The sequence below is a fragment of the Danio rerio genome, chromosome 4 (assembly GCF_052040795.2).
Source record: "Danio rerio strain M-AB ecotype USA chromosome 4, GRCz13ab, whole genome shotgun sequence".
In the NCBI taxonomy this organism is placed as follows: domain Eukaryota; kingdom Metazoa; phylum Chordata; class Actinopteri; order Cypriniformes; family Danionidae; genus Danio; species Danio rerio.
The window spans coordinates 38,274,315-38,293,888 of NC_141024.2; the positions used below are offsets into that span (position 1 = coordinate 38,274,315).

Sequence of the window (19,574 nt, forward strand, 5' to 3'; positions counted from 1 at the left end):
AAAACGATAAGAGCGTGCGAGTAAACCACCTTCCACGGAAGCACCGGCCTCTTTCAAATGCCAGAGCATTTGAACGACAAGGATAGGATTCGATGGACTCTTCCACCTCGTCATGTATGTGCTCACTTTCATGATAGGGGCTGGACTATGGCATATATGTTTGTATTTGCAGCTATTTTCGATAAAGATGACATAAAATTTTGCAACAACATCCTTCAACACGCTTAAAAAGTGAGAATAAACGAACTTCTACAGAAACACCATGATCTCTTGAATGGCAGAACAAATGAGCGACGAGGATAGGATTTGAACGCACGCGTGCAGAGCACAGTGGATTAGCAGTCCATCGCCTTATCCACTCGGCCACCTCGTCACGTATTTTCTTTCTTCTCTGGTGGAGCCCAGACTGTGACACTTATTTGTATATGTATGTTTCTGCAACTATTTTCGGTAAAACGACTTTCAGTTTTGCCGTATGAACGACAGAGCAAATGAACGACAAAAATGGGATTCGATGGACTCGGCCACCCCGTCATGTATGTACTCACTTTCCTGTTGGGGGCTGGACTACGGCATTTCTGTATGTATTTGCTGCTATTTTCGGTAAAGATGACATAAAATTTTGCAACAACATCCTTCAAAACGCTAAAAGAGTAAAAGAACTTCTACAGAAACACCATGATCTCTCGAATGCCAGAACATATGAGCGACAAGGATGGGATTCGAACGCACGCATGCAGATCACAATAGATTAGCAGTCCATCGCCTTAACCACTCGGCCACCTCGTCACATATTTTACTTCATCTCTGGTAGAGGCCGGACTGTGGCACATATTTCTATATGTATGTTTCTGCAACTATTTTCGGTAAGATGACTTTCAGTTTTGCCGTATGAACGACAGAGCAAATGAACGACAACAATGGGATTCGATGGACTCGGCCACCTCGTCATGTATGTACTCACTTTCATGAAGGGGGCTGGAATATGACATTTCTGTATGTATTTGCTACTATGTTCGGTAAAGATGATGTTAAATTTTGCAACAACATCCTTCAAAACGATAAGAGCGTGCAAGTAAAAGACCTTCCACAGAAGCACCGGCCTCTTTCAAACGCCAGAGCATTTGAACGACAAAGATGGGATTTGATGGACTCTTCCACCTCGACATGTATGTACTCACTTTCATGATGGGGGCTGGACTATGGCATATATGTTTGTATTTGCAGCTATTTTCGATATAGATGACATAAAATTTTGCAACAACATCCTTCAAAACGCTAAAAGAGTGAGAATAAACGAACTTCTACAGAAACACCATGATCTCTCGAATGCCAAAAAAAATGAGCGACGAGGATGGGATTCGAACCCACGCGTGCAGAGCACAATGGATTAGCAGTCCATCGCCTTAACCACTCGGCCACCTCGTCACATATTTTCTTTCTTCTCTGGTGGAGGCCGGACTGTGACACTTATTTGTATATGTATGTTTCTGCAACTATTTTCGGTAAAACGACTTTCAGTTTTGCCGTATGAACGACAGAGCAAATGAACGACAAAAATGGGATTCGATGGACTCGGCCACCCCGTCATGTATGTACTCACTTTCCTGTTGGGGGCTGGACTACGGCATTTCTGTAAGTATTTGCTGCTATTTTTGGTAAAGATGACGTTAAAATTTGCAACAACATCCTTCAAAACGATAAGAGCGTGCGAGTAAAACACCTTCCACGGAAGCACCGGCCTCTTTCAAACGCCAGAGCATTTGAACGACAAGGATGGGATTCGATGGACTCTTCCACCTCGTCATGTATGTACTCACTTTCACGATGGGGGCTGGACTATGGCATATATGTTTGTTTTTGCAGCTATTTTCGATAAAGATGAAATAAAGTTTTGCAACAACATCCTTCAAAAGGCTAAAAGAGTGAGAGAACTTCTGTGAAACACCATGACCTCTCGAATGCCAGAACATATGAGCGACGAGGATGGGATTCGAACGCATGCGTGCAAAGCACAATGGATTAGCAGTCCATCGCCTTAACCACTCGACCACCTCGTCACGTATTTTTCTTTCTCTCTGGTGGAGGCCGGACTGTGGCACATATTTGTATATGTATGTTTCTGCAACTATTTTCGGTAAGAAGACTTTCAGTTTTGCCGTATGAACGAGAGAGCAAATGAACGACAAAAATGGGATTCGATGGACTCGGCCACCCCGTCATGTATGTACTCACTTTCCTGGACTACGGCATTTCTGTATGTATTTGCTGCTATTTTCGGTAAAGATGACGTTAAATTTTGCAACAGCATCCTTCAAAACGATAAGAGCGTGCGAGTAAAACACCTTCCACGGAAGCACCGGCCTCTTTCAAACGTCAGAGCATTTGAACGACAAGGATGGGATTCGATGGACTCTTCCACCTCGTCATGTATGTACTCACTTTCATGATGGGGGCTGGACTATGGCATTTCTGTATATATTTGCTGCTATTTTCGGTAAAGATTACGTTAAATTTTGCAACAACTTCCTTTAAAACAACACCTTTCCATCCCCCATACTCACTCACTTCTAACATGTCCAACTCCAAGTTTCCACCTGTGGCCATATTCTCTCCTCTCTCTCTGGACTCTGGATCACTGCTCTTCTTACCCTGGAGAACTCTTTCTGCACTGCCAAGCACCAACATTGCTCTCCAAATAGATACTTGGTTGTAATAGGCTGAATGAGTGGGCCTTACAAACCATTCACCTTCCAGAGAATTGTATTTTCTCTTGTCTTTTGCTCTTTTTTTTCTCATAAGTTTTCTTTACGCAACAGTGAGAGTGTGAGTAGGCTACTCCATATTCTCTCCTCTCTCTCTGGATTTTGTACAACACGTGGAATTTCAGCCTGGTAAGTATGCTGAAGCTGCACATAACCCTCCCTCGCACCCATCTATATGTTGTTTTTATGTTGTTTTAACAATGTTCAGATTTTGTTCATTTGTTTGCACTTGTATATACTGGAAGTTGTTTATTTTCTTTAGTGTAGTCATTATTTGATATTACTATTATATACAGTCTTCTATTGTGTCGTTATTTCACATTCTTATTAAAAAGTTGCAGAAATGACCCAGAGTCACAAAGTTCTGTTTCAGTGGATTCATATGCTTTTTAAACTAAATAAAAGTGTAAACACAGACACAATGTTGGGATATAATTAATGATCATTTAAACTATTTATTCTATTTAAAAACATGCAATCCTTTAAATGAGAAAATACACTTCATTATTTAAAACATATGAAGCTTTTTCAGATAAGTACAACACTGTTTCCCCTTCACCTGAAAAGTGATGTGATAGTTTAAATAAATATGAAAAGGAAAATGACAGGGAAAAAAAAAACTTAATGATCAAATTACCAATTTTTCTGTCATTTTCCTTTTTCCATGTGATCAGCCGAGGACAAGAAAGAAAGAATCCACAAATATCCACAATATCCTAGAAAAAAACACTGAAATATCAGGCTCTGTATGAGAGCTGCTCTTTGAAGAGAATAAGGCAATTAGCCTAATTAAAAAAGAAAAATTACAGTCAAATACAATAATAATTTATTTAAGCAAAAGAGAAAAAAGTCAATCTATTTTGTACAGAATTCAGTGTAAAATGTGAACATGAATGGCAGCTGTTGTTTTTGATCTAACAGCAGCAAAACTACATGCTGAATGCCGTGTGCTTGCGTCAGGATGATGATGATACTGACTTTTTTTTCCTTTTTCAAAACAGTTTAAAACAAAACAAATAAAACAGCAATAAAAAAAACAAGCAAACAGACATTTTCAAAGGAACATGGAAACAAAAAAGACATATGAGTGTCAAAGGTCACTGAATATAATCTTATTTACATTTGTATTTATCGTTGATAAAATGTTGCTATATAACATTTTGTTTAAGGTTATGTGTCAAAGATCAACAGGCTTCAAACATATATAATAAAAGCACCACAATAAAATTAAAACAAAGTAAATGTCAGTACTTCTATGTCATACACCTCTTTAAAAATATCATACCATTCGCCTACAGATGCAGGATCTTCCTTGAGCCATTTCTTTGTAATGGCCTTTTTGCTAGTTGTTAGTAGTGTGTTAAGAAGATACACATAATTTTTGGTATTTCTGCAGAGTAAATTACCAGGTACATAGTTTTAAAATTACATTCCAGATTCAATCCCTTTATTGTATTTATCTCTTTATTTAAATCTTGCCAATAGGTGTTTATAATATTACTGTGTCAAAATATTTGGACATGATCTGACTGAGCTGTGCTGCCTTATAATAATCATCTAATTAATCTATATCCTGAATATAATCCAAATTTTTCAAGAGAATACATCACCTTGGGTAAACTAAAGTCTGGGTATGTAAGAAACAGAAACACATCATCAGTGTATAAACAAATTTTATGTTCAATATCTTTCTTAATTTTCATTCCCCTTATTTCTGTATCATCTCTGATTAGTTGTGCCAATGGTTCAATAAATAAAGGACTTAATGGGCATCCTTGTCAATATCCTCTTTCTAGTATAATATGTTCTGAAATATCTCCGTTCATTTTAATTCTAGCTGTAGGATCCAAATCATTGCAGAACTAAATATAAAAAAATCCCAACTCATCGAATCGAATGCTTCTTCTGCGTCTAGGCTACTTAGAAGACTGCGAACCTTGTTATGAGATATAAAATCTATTACGTGAAGGGCTCGCCATATATTATCATATGCTTGTCTTTGTTTTAAAAAAACCTGTTTGATCAGTATCTATTAGGTCTGGAAAAATGTCCTCTAATCGTTTAGCTAATATAGATGCATAGAGTCTATAGTCAATATTTAGGACTGAAATGGGTCTATATGAATTACACTCTAGTGGATATTTTCCTTCTGGAATCACAGATATGATAGCTTCTCTCCAGGATCCAGGTGGGTTCGCCCTCATGTAAGGTATGATTACAGCATTCAAAAAGCATTGACATCAACTGTTCTTTAAATATTTTATACCATTTTGCAGGGAAGCCATATATGCCTGGTACTTTAGATGTTTTAAGTTTTGATATAGCATTGCTTATTTCTTCTATGGTTATTTTTTTGAGTTAGGGTTTTATTTTGTATTGATCCAATTGATGTTAAATCTAATGTGTGTAAAAATGCTTGTATGTTTGCAAGTTCAATATTGTCTTTTGAGGTATATAATTCCTTACTAATTCCTTCCTCCAATTTATGACATATCTTTTTAGTTTTGGGATCTTTGATTTAAAATAATACTCCTCTCTGCCTGTTTCCTTATTCTTCATGCCAGGAGCTTTTGGACCATTTTCATAAAATTTAAAAATGTAAGTTTTAATTGAACTTGCTCAGCGAATATTTTATTGAGTTTAGCTTTAACTTCTTTGATCTTATTAAAAATATCTGGATCTTCTTTATTACCATATTTAGTCTCTAATTCTTTATTCAGATTATTCATGTAATTCAGTTTTTTTTCCTTGATCCTCACATTATAAGTTTACATCGCATATCAGCTTTAGCTGCGTCCCTGTCACGTTAGCGTGATCAAAACAGAAACAAAAAGGTGTGAATCAAAGTGCAGGTTTATTTACAATCGTGCAGCAAACAGAAAAACAAGATGTCCGGTGTTCAAAAATAACAAAGTAACAAATAAACAGCAAAACAAGAAACTATGACAGAAACAGGATCAGGAACAAGACTAAGGTAACAACAAACTCGATATTTAAGACTTACTAGAAACTGATGACAAGAAAGAAAAACGATGCTGTGACAAACAGAGGTGAAATGGTTGTATAAATAGTCCAGGAAATTAACAGGAACAGCTGTGAGTCAATCAGTGTACGTGGACCAGGTGTAATGCGCGTGGTATGTATGAACTTGTAGTCTTTTGGGCGCTGTAGTCAATTCTCAGAGTCTGTGAACTCCGGTGGTCACTGACCGTCATGACAGTCCCATAGGACACTAGATGACAACTCTCCATTATTATTGTTTTAAAATATTCTAATAATTCTTTTTTTGACATGTTCTACGCACGTTAAATCATTCAAATGATTAGGGTTAAATCGCCAAAATGTCTTTTTGGGTTTATTGTCCAGGTACACTGTTAAATATACTCCTGCATGGTCTGAGATGTCCCTTGTCCCTTCCTATTGTACAGTCTTTTATTTTATGTTGATCTGACCCAAACATAAAAAAATAATCAATTCTAGAATGAGACATGTGGGCAGAAGAAAAGAAAGTATGTTCTTTTTTAAAAGGGTATATGTCTCTCCATACATCAATTAAGCCTAATTCTTTCATCTGATATCTTATTTGTCTAGTTTCTTGACTAATTTGCTTATTAGAAGATAAGTACAATTTAGGCTGAAGTTGTACATTCCACTCTCCCCTACAGATCAACGTAACTGATGTCTCCTTGGCTATAACACTTACTATTTTTTTGAGAAATGCTTTGTCTTTTTCAGGTGGTCTATTTAAATTAGCTAATGTAACTTTGTTTTGGTTGATAGTTCCTTTAATGAGGTTATATCGTCCTTCTTTATTAGTAATCTTGGAAATTAATTGTAAGCTGATTTTGTTTGAGATTAATGTCATTACTCCTCGTTTACGACCATTATTATATGAGGAAAAGAAAACCTTAAATCCCTTTTTTTCTAAATTCTTATGTTCTGTATCAGAAAGATGCGTCTCTTGCCAGATTATCTGTTGCTTTTCTCTTTTCATTTTAGCCACGATTTCTTTTAATCAAATTTACTAACCCATTAATATTTAAAGTAATGACTCTATATTCCTGTTTTTGCATATACTATAAACAGATGTTATTGCGAAGATCACAGTGACCGTAACATGAAAAACACAAACATGAACATCTTGAACCACATAAACAACATAACGAAAAAGGTTTCCAAACCTTAAAGTCTTAAATAACTTCTTAATGAGAGGGGAAAGCTTTCCTTCTCTAAAGGGCCCCTTGTTGCTGTGCCTATTGCACAAAAAAAATGTTAACAAATATATTCAGCGCCTATATCTGGCAATATTATATTCTTGTATTTCTGGTTTGGTTTTCAAGTTAAGTATTTCTAATTATAGCAAGGGATTTTAAGTGTATAAACTGGAATCCCTTTATTTCTTCCTACCAGTATGTTACTCAATGACTCGAGTCTTGGTGTGCTTTAATCGTTTATCTTGTGTTGTTGGTCAGTTGGGTTTAATACCATTCCTCCTTTAAATGTTCATCATCGGTGAGTCAAGTCAAGAAGTTTTACCAGTCTCTCAGAGTTCTTTGTCAGGATCTGTCAGGTTTTACCCTTCTTTTAAACAGAGCTAGTGTTGTCCCTTTAAAATTCAAGTAGTTTTTCACAGATCTTCACTTGATGTTTTTCCTTACTTTTCTTCAATGTCACTCCAAACTTTGTCAAGGTCTTTGTTTCAGTTTCCAAGAGATTCCTATAATAGTTTCTTCTTCACTGTTTATCAGTCCTTTTTCTTTCAGATCTCTTGATGCCTCCGTCATCGAATTGTACATGACCGGATCGTTTTCGAGAAAGATTCTAAGTTTCGCCGTCGGTGGTGTTTGGAACTTAATCCCCTTTTTTTTCAGAATTTTTCTTATCGGAGCAAAAGCCGTCTTTTCTGTTGGATCTCAGGTGGGTAGTCTTGGTCAAAGAAAATCCTTTTTTTGTTCCAGTGTATTACTTTTTTTCTCCATGCAAAGTGGAGGACAAGGTCCTTTGTTTTTTTTTCCAGGAAGAATACACCACTGATCAAGTGGGGTGCGTCAGCGGGTGATTTTGGTCCAAGTGCCCGGTGACACCGTATAATTTTAAGGTCCAATTCATCGAGTGACAGCTCCGTTTTGATAATCGTTTCCACCAAGTCTTGGCTATTATTCACTTTGCTTCCTTCTGGGATTCCAAAAATCTGAATATTATTTCTATGGGAGTGGGTTTCTAGATCGTCCTGGTTACGTACGTAACCCACGTTTCCTAAATAGGGAACGGAGACGTGTGTCTGTATAAACTTTGGGAGTGCTTTAGACGACCAATCATTTCTGAAGATATTAAAACGGGCCAATGAACTGCTAATTGAATTGGCGGTGCTTAGCTCCACAGTTGAAACTGATGAGCCAATTAGTCTATCACGCTTTTGATGTGTAGTTTGCCAAGCCAAAGCGTGAGCACACTGACATCACCAAGAGCGCAACCTTCCAACGTCCCCTTTTGCGTTTGTAAGTAAGTCACCTAAGTCTTTCTCGCCCTGTCTATGGACCACACGTGGAGGTTCCAGAGATCTGGGCATGGAAGCCAGATGTTGCCCCGTCCCTGAGAGAGGAGGTCCTCCCTTAGGGGAATGCGCCAAGGAGGGGTCGCCGCGAGGAGTGTAAGCTCCGAAACTCAGGTCAGGTTGGGCCGGACCTCAGGTCCGAAGGGGCGCAACAATCAAGACCTGGTTTTCATCCTCCCTGACTTTGCACAAAGTTTGTGCGATTAGGCTCACTGGGGAAAAGGCATATTAGCGAATGCCCGATGGCTAGCTGTAAGCCAATGCATCCGTGCCAAGGGGGGCCTCGGTCAGGGAATAAAATGGCTGGCTTTGTGCATTCTTGGTGGAGGCAAACAGATTGATCTGGGCTTCCCCAAAGCATGCCTATATCAGCTGGACCGAATCGTGGGGGAGTCTCCACTCTCCCCGGGACACTAGCTGCCGTGAGAGCGCATCGGCTGCACAGTTGAGCTCGCCCAGAATTTGGATGGCACGCAATGATTTCAGCCGCGTGTGACTCCAAAGGAGCAGACGGCGAGCGAGCTGAGACATGCCGCGGGAGCGTATAACCCCCATACAGTTGATATAAGCCCCCGTCGCCATGCTGTCCATCCTGACCAGCACGTGTTGCCGCTCCAGCAACGGTAAAAATTGGCGTGGAGCTTGTTTACTAAGGAAAGCATCACCCTGGCGCGCTCCTCGGAGAGGCGCGCAACCATAGCGACCGAATCCAGCTCCAGCCCGAGATGAGAGATCCTCTGCACAGAGCAAAGTTTGCTCTTCTTTCGGTTGACCTGAAACCCCAACTGGTCGAGGTGCCGAAGCACTTTGTCTCTGTACATAATCAGCAGATCGCGGGACAAGGCTAGAAAGAGTAAATCGTCACGATAGCGGAGTATGCGGATGCTCGCAAGGTGCAGTGGCGCCAGGGCACCCTCTGCGAGCTTGGTGAACACCTGCGAAGACAGAGAGCCCGAAGGGGAGGACTTTGTATTGCTACGCTCGTCCTTTGAACATGATCCGGAGAAAGGGGCAGTGGCGTGGAAGAATGGAGACGAGAAAATATGTGTCCTTCAGGTCTATGGCTACAAACCAATCCTGTGGACGGACGCTCTGAATCAAGTGTTTCTCCTTGAGTATTCTGAAAGGCATTTTGTGTAAATGACAGTTCAGTCTGTGCAGATCTAGGACCTCATCTCGGCTGGAGGGACCTGCTCGATTGCATGCTTCGCCAGGAGGACAGGAATTTCCTCTCGCAAGACATCTCGCGAGATGAGAGTGCTCATCCCAAGAAGCAGTGCGTCCCGAGAAAGCTGAAAATAAGAGAATTTCTCTTGCCTTCCTCCCTGGATCCCGTGGTGAGACCGGAGTGAGAGAAAGGAGTCTGCTGCACTCTGAGAACCTGAGGCGAAGGGTCCCGGCGCTGCGAGCTGAAAGGCAGAGCGTCCCAGACTGGCAGTGCTCAGATTTGCGCATCCGGAGAGAGAGAGAAAACTGCTCTTTTGTAAATTTGGTTGCTGCTGGCCCGGAGGCCAGCAGCGATGAGTTTAGAGTCGTTGTGGACTGATGTAATAATCCTCGGCCTCCCACTGAGGAAAGCAGTTCCCCTCTTTTCCGAGTGGCGCGGAGAATTCCTGGGTGAACTCCCCAACAGTGTCGCCGAAAAGGCCAGCCTGGTATATGGGAGTGTTGACAAAGCTCACTTTATTAACGTAACTCATATTAGCCAAGCTCAGCCGTTTCTGGACCATTAATGTGGCCATCGTCTTCCCCAGGGCACGAGCAGACGATTTGTTGATGATGAGAGGATAATCGGTTGCCACGCAGAGCTCATGCAGCAAGCCCTGGGGGAGAAGCGCCCTCCTGCACCTCGGCCAGTTTCTCAGCTTGGTAGCGTTGATAGGTGGCCATAGTGTGCAGAGCGGAGGCGCCCTGACCCGTAGCAGTGTAGGCTCTGGCCATGAGAGACTCAGATAACCTGCATGCCTTGGAAAGGAGTTTGAGCGAATCTACACGAGTGGAAAGGCTAGCACGCTCCCCTCGGGGAATCGCCTCATATTCCCTGGCCGCTCCATCGTAGACCTCCATCGAAGGTGAGAGCAGGAGCGCACGAGGACAGGGCAGAAAAAGGTGCCCTCCATGCCTGCGTGAGTTCTCTGTGTACCTCCGAGAAGAAGGGGACGAGGGGTCTAGAAGGCTTCGTCTTTTTCTTCACCCCCACGTAGCACCCGACTAAGCAGTCTGGCCGCGGTTCTGGGTGGACAAACCATCTCCAGCCACATGGCCGAAGCAGCCCGGGATAACACGGCTAACATGTCCAATTCCAGATCAGTAAACATACTGACAACCCTGAAGGGTGGCAGGGGGTCCGGATCTTCCTCGGAGCATGTCAACCCACCCTCCGATGCAGTGATGGACGTCACGCCCCCGGTGACATCTAATGAAAGCACGCCCAGCTCGGAGGATGGACCAGCGCTCACACTCGAATCAGAAACAGAGCGCACTGGAGAGGAGCGAGGGGTCCGCGGGCCCGAAGGCAACGGATTAGCCCCCACTGTAACCCTCAGGCCTGCCCAAGTGCTAACGGCTAGGCGGGGAGCAGCAGGGGTGACTTTCCCTAATAAAAAGCACAACAGTCAAGCCGTCGCAATGCGAGCAAGAACTGTCCGCGAGCACTGCATCAACATGTTGGACCCCCAAGCATGTGACGCAATACTCGTGCCTGTCATCCGGGGCGAGGAAACCACCGCATCCAGAAACGCATGGTCGAAACGACATCTTTAAAAAGACGTACTGTACGTTTGTGTGCTCTCATAGGGAATAATGCTCTTTCAGTAAACTGCTCTTTCAGATCACCAGAGAAACGCCAAGGGGACGGGAAACCCAGCTTGACCACCGCTAACACGTCTTCTCCCACACTGGTGAAGGTAAGGCTTTCTTCAAGTTGGAAGTCAGCTCAGCAGAAGGGTTCTTCAGTCTCAGATCGGGTCTGAAGGAACAATTCGGATGAGCTAACTCGCACAGCTGACTGATATAGCCCTAATTGGCTCATCATTTTCAGCTGTGGAGCTAAGCTCTGCCAATTCAATTGGCATTTCATTGGGCCGTTTTAATATCTTTAGAAATGATTGGTCGTCTAAAGCACTCCCAAAGTCTGTTTATACAGACACTCGTAAAAGTTTCCCTATGAAGGGGAACTCACAGTTTCTCTTTTAAATTTTCTTGAATTTGGATGGTTTGATCGAGCATTTCTTTCATCGCAGCAACGTTCTCCAATTCTCCAACTCGCTGCTCCACTTTGTTGACCTTATCTGCTATTGCGTTTAGGTCTGTGAAAAGGCCATCCAGTTTTTGATTGACTTCTTGTTTAAAGTTACTTAGTTCCATTTTCACATCTTTGCAAGATAATCTTGGAAGGCGGTGAGGTCAGATTGAATATCCATTTGGAAAACTTTGATGTCTGGATGTATTGCTGCAATGCAAGCTGACAGGCTATCAGCTACCCCGTCCCTCTCGGATTTTTCATCTCTTTATTTCTCCTTTTTTTCAGGTTTCAATGGTTGTTTTGTCCAAGCCTTTTTGTTTTTGTCTTGCTTTGTGTTATTTAAATATGGTTTAGGTTATCATATATGTTGTAAAAAGGAGGATCAATACCAGTGTGTAAGGAAACGCTCTTTCTATGCTGCTACATGTGTTGACGCCATACTGGAAACCATCCCATGTGTTTCTTAAGCTGCCCCAAAAGAGTGAAACTCTGTACACACTGATCATGTCTACGGTTTCTCTCCAGTGTGAATCCTCTCATGTGTTTTCAGGGTTCGTGAGTGAGCAAACCTCTTACTGCAGTGTGAACACTGGTTTTGATATGGTTTTGCTCTAGTGTGAATCCTCTGGTGCCGTTTTAATTCTGCAGCTGTAATAAAAGTCTTCTCACACTCCAAGCACATCTACTCTCTCACATCAGTGTGGATCTTCATGTGTTTATTAAGGTTTGATGATGTGCTGAAACTCGTCCCACACTGAGTGCAAGTGTATGGTCTCTCTCCAGTGTGGATCATCATGTGTTGATTAAGGTGTGATAATTGGCTGAAACTCTTGCCACACTGAGTGCAAGTGAATGGTTTCTCTCCAGTGTGGATCTTCATGTGTAGATTAAGGGTAGATGACTGGCTGAAACTCTTCCCACACAGAGTGCATGTGAATGGTCTCACTCCCGTGTGGATCCTCATGTGTTTAGTAATGTATGATGATTGGCTGAAACTCTTCCCACACTGAGTGCATGTGAATGGTCTCACTCCCGTGTGGATCCTCATGTGTTCATTAAGGTGTGATGATTGGCTGAAACTCTTCCCACACAAAGTGCATGTGAATGGTTTCTCTCCAGTGTGAATCCTCATGTGTTTATTAAGGTGTGATGAGTGGCTGAAACTCTTCCCACACTGAGTGCATGCAAATGGTTTCTCTCCAGTGTGGATCTTCATGTGATTATTAAGGGATGATGAGCGGCTGAAACTCTTCCCACACTGAGTGCATGTGAATGGTTTCTCTCCAGTGTGGTTCATCGTGTGAATTTTAAGTTTGCGTTTGGTTGTCAAACTCTTCCCACACTGAGTGCATGTGAATGGTTTCTTTCCAGTGTGGATCATCATGTGTTCATTAAGGTGTGATGAGTAACTGAAACTCTTCCCACACTGAGTGCATGTGAATGGTTTTTCTCCAGTGTGGATCCTCATGTGAATCTTAAGTTTGCTTTTACTTGCCAAACTCTTTCCACACTGAGTGCAGGTAAAACAACTCTTGTCTCTCACTTTTAAAATGCCATCAGTCTCTAAATGATTTCTGTCCTCAATTTTGAGATGATGTTCCTCCTCTTTGATCTTCTCATAGTCTTTAATTAGGTCTGAAATAAAAAAAAGTTAGGTTTTTAGTAAATCATTAAAACTCTCATCAAAAGCTGAAGTAAAAAGGCACTAGTACATTGGCTACACAAACCTTAATTTTGATGCACATTAAATGTAAAAACAGCAGATCATATTTAGATTGATCTTGTCATATCAACCTCCTGGTGTCCATTACACACATACACATTTAAGCGGATTCTTATTTGATTGATCCTAGATCATTTCTGAGACATCAATTTGAAAGCTGTAAAGGGACAGTTTTTTTATTTGTATATATGCATAATCACAACAAAACAACAAGTTTTTACAAAACTTGTAAAGCAGGTGGGGAATGCTTTTTCATTCTGTGCCTGACTGGTAAACCTGTTAGAATGTACAGCTGAATCTCTGTGAATATTTGCCTCACATACATGAGACATATCTGCATAAAGCCTTAAATTAGCACCTTTAAATGACAAATGTTCTTTGGTTTAGTAATTTGCAAGTAACGATTGCAATGCAGAATTCTAACACCTAAAGGTTTCAGATCAACAAACAAATGTAAATATTAGTCAAAGATAACACAATTAAACACATTGTGAAGTTTTCAAATGAAAAGTTTTTATTCTTAAAAGGAAGACAAAGTACATAACTACACAGCCTTGTGTGAAAATGTTTTTCCCCATTAAAACATAACATCACACCAACTTCAAGTTCTCTAGCCACACCCAGACCTGATTACTACCAAACATGTTCGCAATCAAGAAATCACCAAAATAGACCTGTCTGACAAAGAAATACAGGGTGAGTAACAAAATAATATGTACACAAACAATCGATAATATACTGACAAACATGAAGGAAAATTATGTGGTATAAAGAGGAAAAAAAGGGAAACGAGAGCTCCTGTGACTGCAAATAAAAGCAGATGACAAGAGAAAATCTGTAACCCTGAACAGAAGGAAAGACCAAAAGCTTGAGGTACGGTGACAGTACCCCCTCCCTCAAGAACACCCCTTGGCGTTCCCTTAAACTGACTATGGATCTTTTTTTTTTTTTGCTCCTTCCTGAGCGTTTTATTTTAAGCACAACTAATTTTCCCTTAAATGAGCACAGTACCTAAAGTAGTCGAATGCTTCAATATAGATCTGTGTATTCTTACATTAACACCTCTATTATCAAACAAAACACAATGAGAGATTCATTTGCTGCTCTTCACTAAATAACTATAGTAACTTTAATCAATATGCAAATACAATTAAAAGTAAAGTAGATTTTATGGCTTTATTTAATTTCTGTATAGGCCATTGATTTTAATAGGCTAAACCTTTTATTTTATTGTCAATATTTTCTAATGTTTGCTATGTATTCTATCATTTGAAGCTATTTGATGTCCCATATTTTTTTGCATCCCAACATTGATAGATTAGTTATAAAGTCAGCTAATGTTATGGAAAGGCATACCCACATCATTCCTTCCTCAAGCTAATGTGTAAATATTAGCTATATTCAGCAATAATGTTAATTGCATTGGCATATTTATCTGATGTTTTCCCAGCTTGAAGTAGTCGATCAAAAAGCTATTTAGTTTCTTATGACTATACACTAGCAGTGGAATTAACTGCGATGTGAAGGGGCGCCACCTGAAATCTTGCTTAGGGTGCCATATTAGTTAGGGCTGGGCCTGATGTGAGTGCACCCTCAACCAGTCTGGGAGGCAGGGAAGCAGAGGTTATGGGCTGCAGGGGGGAGAGAAGAATGGGTTTGATCTTAGACACCTAAAAAAACGGATGAATGTTTTTAAACTGAGAGGAATGTCTTTGGAAGACAACCAGACTCTCTGACCACAAATGTATAGAGGGGGCAGATGCTACATTCCTATTGCCAGTCCATTTCTGGTGATCCTCCATGTCAAAAGGCATCTCTGAATGAACAAATGCATGAGGAAACAATGGCATCTGATTGTTAGGAAGAGAATACGTTTATTTCACACTGCCACCATTTTAAAGAATGAAAGCTAGGCTGTGGTGGGAAAAAAAAACATGGAAGTATAGGATCAGCACTGTAAACATTGCGACAACATGCTGTGGACTACAAACCTCCAGCTGTTGCCACAATTTGTAAACATCACTTTAATATAATTCAGTTCAGTTTAATTTAAACAATTAAAAGCAGATTAGGCATCAAACTAAATTACAATCTCTTTAACAGTTATACGCTTAAGTGTCTTAATAGGATTCAGTTCACGGCACCAGGTAAACTCTGTGGGGACGATTCCTTGCTACAGTCTATGTAACTGATTGAGCGATAAAACACCATCACACCCTCGTGTTGTCTGTAATAGTGTTGTCCCGGTACTGAAGTTTTTAAAACGTCCAATTCCTGCTAACATGTAGGTGCCACCGTGCGTGTTCTTAAACAGCGCTGATTTGCCATAGTGTTCACTGGTGCCCACCAGAAATGACTGTGATTAAGCTATACAGCCAGGTACAAAATGTTCCTTTGTTGCTCCAGGCGATACTTCCGGGTATCACCGGCCCTCCAGGACCGAGTTTGGACATGCCTGCTCTAGGGGAACGAGACAGGGCTGCCCTCTGTCCCCTGTGCTCTTTGACATTGCCATCAAACCTCTTGCAACCATATTAATGAACTCCGATGGCTTGCAAGGAATTTTTAGGGGACAAGAACATAAGGTCCTGCTATATGCGGATGATCTTCTTCTTTTTCTGTTAAATCCAGATACATGTATTCCAAAAGCTCTTACAATAATTTCAGAATTAACTATTATGATAAATAGAGTTAAAATGTCCTTTTTTTAATTAAAAAGTTGAAAGTTTTATTGAGATGGATTGTTGGGGATTGTGAGGGTTTTTGGCCATATTGGGTAACAAAACATGAACAAAGGAAAATGAAGACTTGTTTAAAAAAAGATTTAAGACCTGCAACACAATATTTTAGTAAATTTAAGACTTTTTAAGGCCTAAATTTTTGATTTTGGAATTTAAGACATTTTAAGACCCTGCGGAAACCCTGTTTAAACACAATAGCCCTGGTAATTAGTTATAATAATGTAATTCTAACTCAGATAATATCTGTGAGAACTAGTAACAACTATAAAAACATAACATGGTTTAAACCCTTAAAGAAGTTGAGAAAAAAGGGAATTGTGATCAATGTGACATATGCAAATGGAAAGTACTAAGCCAACACCATCAAAGTAATAGCAGATATCTTCTATAAGAATACTGTAGGTCAAACATCATTAGCTCAGTTCAACCTTATTTTAATATATTGTTTTTGTTTATTTTAGCACTAGTGCTCAAGCATGCTTTACAAACATAAAGAGAACAAGAAAAATTATAACCTTAAGAAGGTAGTGAAAATGGGAGACTAATAATACATAAAATAATGACAAAAGACATGAGAACAAGTGACGAAAGAAACTCATTCCTGTCTTTCAATGAGTGCTTATGTGCATTTAGGAGAACTAGGCAGCATACTCAGGGCTGCAAGATGGATTTAATTTAGTATTCTTATTATTAAAATATATCTGAATGAGGATCAAATGACTGAGTTGGTGTTAGAGAATGAAATCTGACCTGTTTGTTCCTGCAGATCTTCTTGTTTGACTGAATGTTTCTTCAATCTTCACATCTTCACTCTCCTCTTTAATAAACGCCATCTTTATACCAGTGTGGAGATCAGTCGCTTCAGCAGGAGTTTTTCTGTTTAGACACTTTATCCTGTTTAAAATGAACAAAACAATAAAAATGTTTAGTTTAAAATAAATAAAACAATGAACAGAAACAAAATAACTTCTCTTCAACACTTGCTTCAACAGTTTCTTTATATGAGAGTAACTAACAAAAAGAAATCAGGTAAGTCCGAGCAAGAAACAATATCCACAAATGAGCTGATTAAAACTAGTACTCCATAACTTATATATAGTGATGTATCCTTAGAATGGAATTACATTATGCTATTTAATAAACCAAGCCTTTCATTAAATAGAGGTAAGTTGGTTTTATATTAACACATTCGGACTTTCCCCTTAATAATATAATTTCTTTAAAGTATAATTTGCAAACTCTAAACAGTGAAATCATATTAGCAGCCAATGACTATCAAAGTACAACATTGTTCACAGTCAAATAAACAGTGTTAATGTTGTTTTCAAGTCACACTTGCATGCTAATTCCTATCGAATATTCAAAGTAACATGGTAAACAATATAGAGACTTCTAAATGAATGAATGTGGGAATATAAAACTAACTTTACCTCTATCTTCATTGAACACTTATTACACACATTTCTGTTGCTTTATTCAAACAATAGCCCTCATTACTGTAAAATAGTACTTCGTTGTATAAAGGGTAAAATAATATTGTCAACAGCAGGAACATAATTTAGCATCAGATGAAAATCCTGAAACTTTAATCAATCACTTTATATTTATGTAAATGTTTTAAAACAAACCTTTCTCCAGCTGAATGCAGCGCAGGAGCGGCGCAGCCTTATGACGTCACACGCCACGCCAAAATAAAAGTCTTATTGATACATTTTTACCTCGTCTTCTACTTTACACTTGCTCTCTCTCTCTCTCTCTCTCTCTCTCTCTCTCTCTCTCACACACACACACACACACACAGATGTTCAGTATTTGAAGTTGATCAAAACCTTTAATCTAAACATTTTTAAGACAAATTTTGAAAAACGTTTTTGGGTCATTATCCGTATAAAGTGCCTTTAAGACATCAAAATAAAAAATAAAGTTTAGGATTTTTAATTTAACCACAAAGTTGTATTATTTAGACATTAGACTGTAAGAATGTTGGTGAAGCCCCTGCACTTTTTACAAATAATCTGTGTGTGTGTGTGTGTGTGTGTGTGTGTGTGTGTGTGTGTATAAGTGTTATAACAAAAACATTCACTAATTAACAATAAAATATTAAATAAATAAATAAAGTGTCAATAAAAATGCATTATGATTTGTAACAGGGTAGACAATGACAGAGAAGACATTTTTGGCTAAAGAGAGCATTTATTCAACACAGTTTGTTCCTGCCGCTGGTAAAGTGTTTACTAGTGATGGTGAAATGAAGCTTTCTGAACCAGTGAAGCGCTCGACTGAATTGTATCGGAAAGAGGTTCGTTACTCGAAGCTTTCCAAATCAGAGCTCAATGAGAACCTCATCTTCTGGTGAAAGTGTGGGAAAGCATTAGCTGCAATAATGTCAAATGTTCACAACTGACCAACTCATTCATGTAGTAATACAACAACAGTAATATAAACAAATTACTCAATTACTGTAGTTTTTATACATAAGGTATGTTACATTACACCACTGATGACCGTAGTAAAATCCAGGATTTTCAAAACTATTTACATTTATCATATTCCAACCAGTCCTTCACCCACCCACTCGTTCCAAGCAGGGATCGAACTAGTGTTTCCTGCATGGGAGACAAATGCTCTAGGAGGAGGCTTTGTAAGTGATGCTTTTGGACTGCACTCGCCAGCTGGCCTCCGTTAAACACTATACTCCGACATGCAGGGGTTTTCTTTAAAGATAGTTGTAAAAAATACACTAATACACTTTAGTATGGTTCAAAACCTTTTTACTATAAATTAGTATTGTATTTTAATTTAATTACTGGTGTGTGGGACAGGTGCAGTGCTGTGAAACAGTAGAAATGTATGTAATCGACGCCTAATCTCTCGCTATACACTTTACTAACCCATGAGGGTGTTTAAATCTTTGAATCAAAATGTGAAGCAGTCACGTGGGTATAGGCGAAAATGAAGCTTCGGACGTCACTGATCACGTGATGATGGCAGAACGAATCAAGCTCCTGTACACTGCTTCACTGCGAGATGTATCGTTTTTTTTTTTAAACATGCTTTGAAGCCTCGGCGCACAGTCACATCACTAGTGTTTCCTTATTTAAGCTCTTTGTAAACAGTTTATAAGCTGTATTTTAATCTCTGAATCTGAATTTTTTTAAATAATAATTACTATTTCACTCTGACAGGGTGGACATGTTAAGCTTGACAACATCCAGTTTCAAACACAACATGAGGGAAAAAAGCAAACACAAGTGTAGATAGTTACTGTGAGCACAGCAGATGTTTTCACCTCCTCTGAAGAAAAGCAAATTGGGCATGAGGATGCCAATGAGTACATCAGAGGGGTCTTAAAGGGGCATTTACCACATCATGACAGGGTGGACAGCAATTTCAAGGACACGTGCAAAATGATTAATATAATATTATGAAAATAATATAAAAGTTATTAAATTGATTTGTTAAACAACCTGTTAAAGATAATGAGAATATTTCCAAATATTTTTAATTTGATCTAATTTACCAACATTTTAGACTCACTGAAGTTGTC

The 19,574-nt window shown here is 39.6% G+C and overlaps 2 protein-coding genes, 1 long non-coding RNA gene and 1 other non-coding gene across 4 annotated transcripts in view; 1 reads left to right on the forward strand and 3 right to left on the reverse strand.

The window, feature by feature from the left end:
• The window catches only part of LOC137491105 (uncharacterized), a 698,540-nt gene that overhangs the window by 565,617 nt on the left and 113,349 nt on the right, over window positions 1-19,574 (reverse strand). The window lies entirely within an intron of this gene.
• Window positions 1,347-1,428, reverse strand: trnas-gcu (transfer RNA serine (anticodon GCU)). The gene has a single exon. It is a non-coding gene; the product is annotated as a tRNA-Ser (tRNA).
• On the forward strand, window positions 1,840-7,961 carry LOC147844859 (uncharacterized). The gene is made up of 2 exons (XR_015483865.2): window positions 1,840-5,559; window positions 5,986-7,961. It is a non-coding gene; the product is annotated as an uncharacterized LOC147844859 (long non-coding RNA).
• Window positions 5,601-17,710, reverse strand: LOC137491108 (uncharacterized). Its single transcript, XM_087249481.1, has 3 exons — window positions 17,656-17,710; window positions 16,778-16,921; window positions 5,601-13,198 (listed from the first exon to the last, which is right to left on the reverse strand). Exon 3 carries the CDS (start codon window positions 13,029-13,031, stop codon window positions 12,246-12,248), a length of 786 nt encoding a protein of 261 aa, XP_087105607.1. The 5' UTR covers window positions 13,032-13,198; window positions 16,778-16,921; window positions 17,656-17,710; the 3' UTR covers window positions 5,601-12,245.

Coding starts and splice junctions, on each gene's coding strand:
- LOC137491108 (XM_087249481.1), bottom strand. CDS start 13,031: ATGAGGATCCACACTGGAGAAAAACCATTCACATGCACTCAGTGTGGG.